General features: G+C 41.4%; 1 protein-coding gene across 1 annotated transcript; it reads left to right on the plus strand.

Annotated features, from left to right (window-relative positions):
• Positions 1-170: 170 nt before the first annotated feature.
• Positions 171-923, plus strand: LOC123255866 (tripartite motif-containing protein 43-like; the record flags this gene model as incomplete). Its single annotated transcript, XM_044684586.1, has 1 exon — positions 171-923. A coding segment is annotated over exon 1 (753 nt), but the record flags the coding sequence as incomplete, so codon positions are not given.
• Between the last annotated feature and the right edge of the window lie 162 nt (positions 924-1,085).

The following is a 1,085-nucleotide window of genomic DNA, read 5'->3' on the forward strand; positions in this document are numbered from 1 at the left end:
TGTGAAGGACCAGGAAAATTCACACCTTGAAGGAAGGAGGGGCTTCAGTGTCCTGGGCTATATAAATGGCCTGGGATGAGCCAAAACCAGAGATTCCTAAAGCTGAAAGCAGAGCTGAAGGCAGCAGAGCTGTGAGGCTGAAGTGAAGATCCCAGAAGAAAAAAAGAGTCATGTCCAGTCAAGTTGAAGAGGCAGAGGGTCTTCTCTGTGGTATCTGCTTGGATGAAGTCATCAAATCAGTCACCACTAAATGTGGACATGCTGTTTGCATGACTTGTCTCAGGAAAAACATCTCTGCATTTTCATGCTGCCCTATATGCTGGAAATTCTCCCAGCTGAGAACTCTTCAGTCTGGCATTGCTGTGTACCCTAAAGTAGAAGGCATTTGTAATATTCACCAGGAAGATGCGAAGCTGTTTTGTAAGGATACTGAGACCCTACTCTGTGTGACCTGCTCTCCATCAGAGGATCATGAGAACCACACCCATTGGCCAATTGAAGTGGCTGCTCCCTACTATAGGAAGGAGATCCAGACTAAACTGGACATTGTGTGTAGACAATTTAAAAAAGCCAAGGAACTTTTACTGGAAGAGAAGGAGCAATCCCTGGCATGGACTGTAGAATGGATTGACTATAAAGAAATGAACAAAAGAAAATTTTGGAGAAAATGTCAGCAAATGTGCAAATATCTGAGAGGGAAGAAGGAAGAAGCAAAAGAAAAAGTTCTTATTGTGGAAAAGATGAACAGGAAAATCAATCAAATCTATCAGAAACTAAAGGAGATAGAAACTACACAGGAACCTCAAATAATGGAGGAGAAGAAGGAGTGGGAGCACATGATGTCTAAACTGGAAAGATTCCTAACAGACCTAGTTACTGAGCTGCAAAATGTGATGGAGAAGCCAGATGAAGAAATGCTACAGGTTGTGAAAGAAATATTAGAAAGGTGTAATGTTTGGCCAAATTTAGAACCTTTCATACCAAGTCTGGATATTCCTTATCTCATGGTTGTGACCAAGTTTTTGAAACTTCTTCAAAGACATAAACATTTGGAGAGCTGCAAAGAATACAAATTGTCTGGAGAG

Source organism: Gracilinanus agilis, unplaced genomic scaffold (genome assembly GCF_016433145.1).
Source record: "Gracilinanus agilis isolate LMUSP501 unplaced genomic scaffold, AgileGrace unplaced_scaffold53511, whole genome shotgun sequence".
Lineage (NCBI taxonomy): Eukaryota > Metazoa > Chordata > Mammalia > Didelphimorphia > Didelphidae > Gracilinanus > Gracilinanus agilis.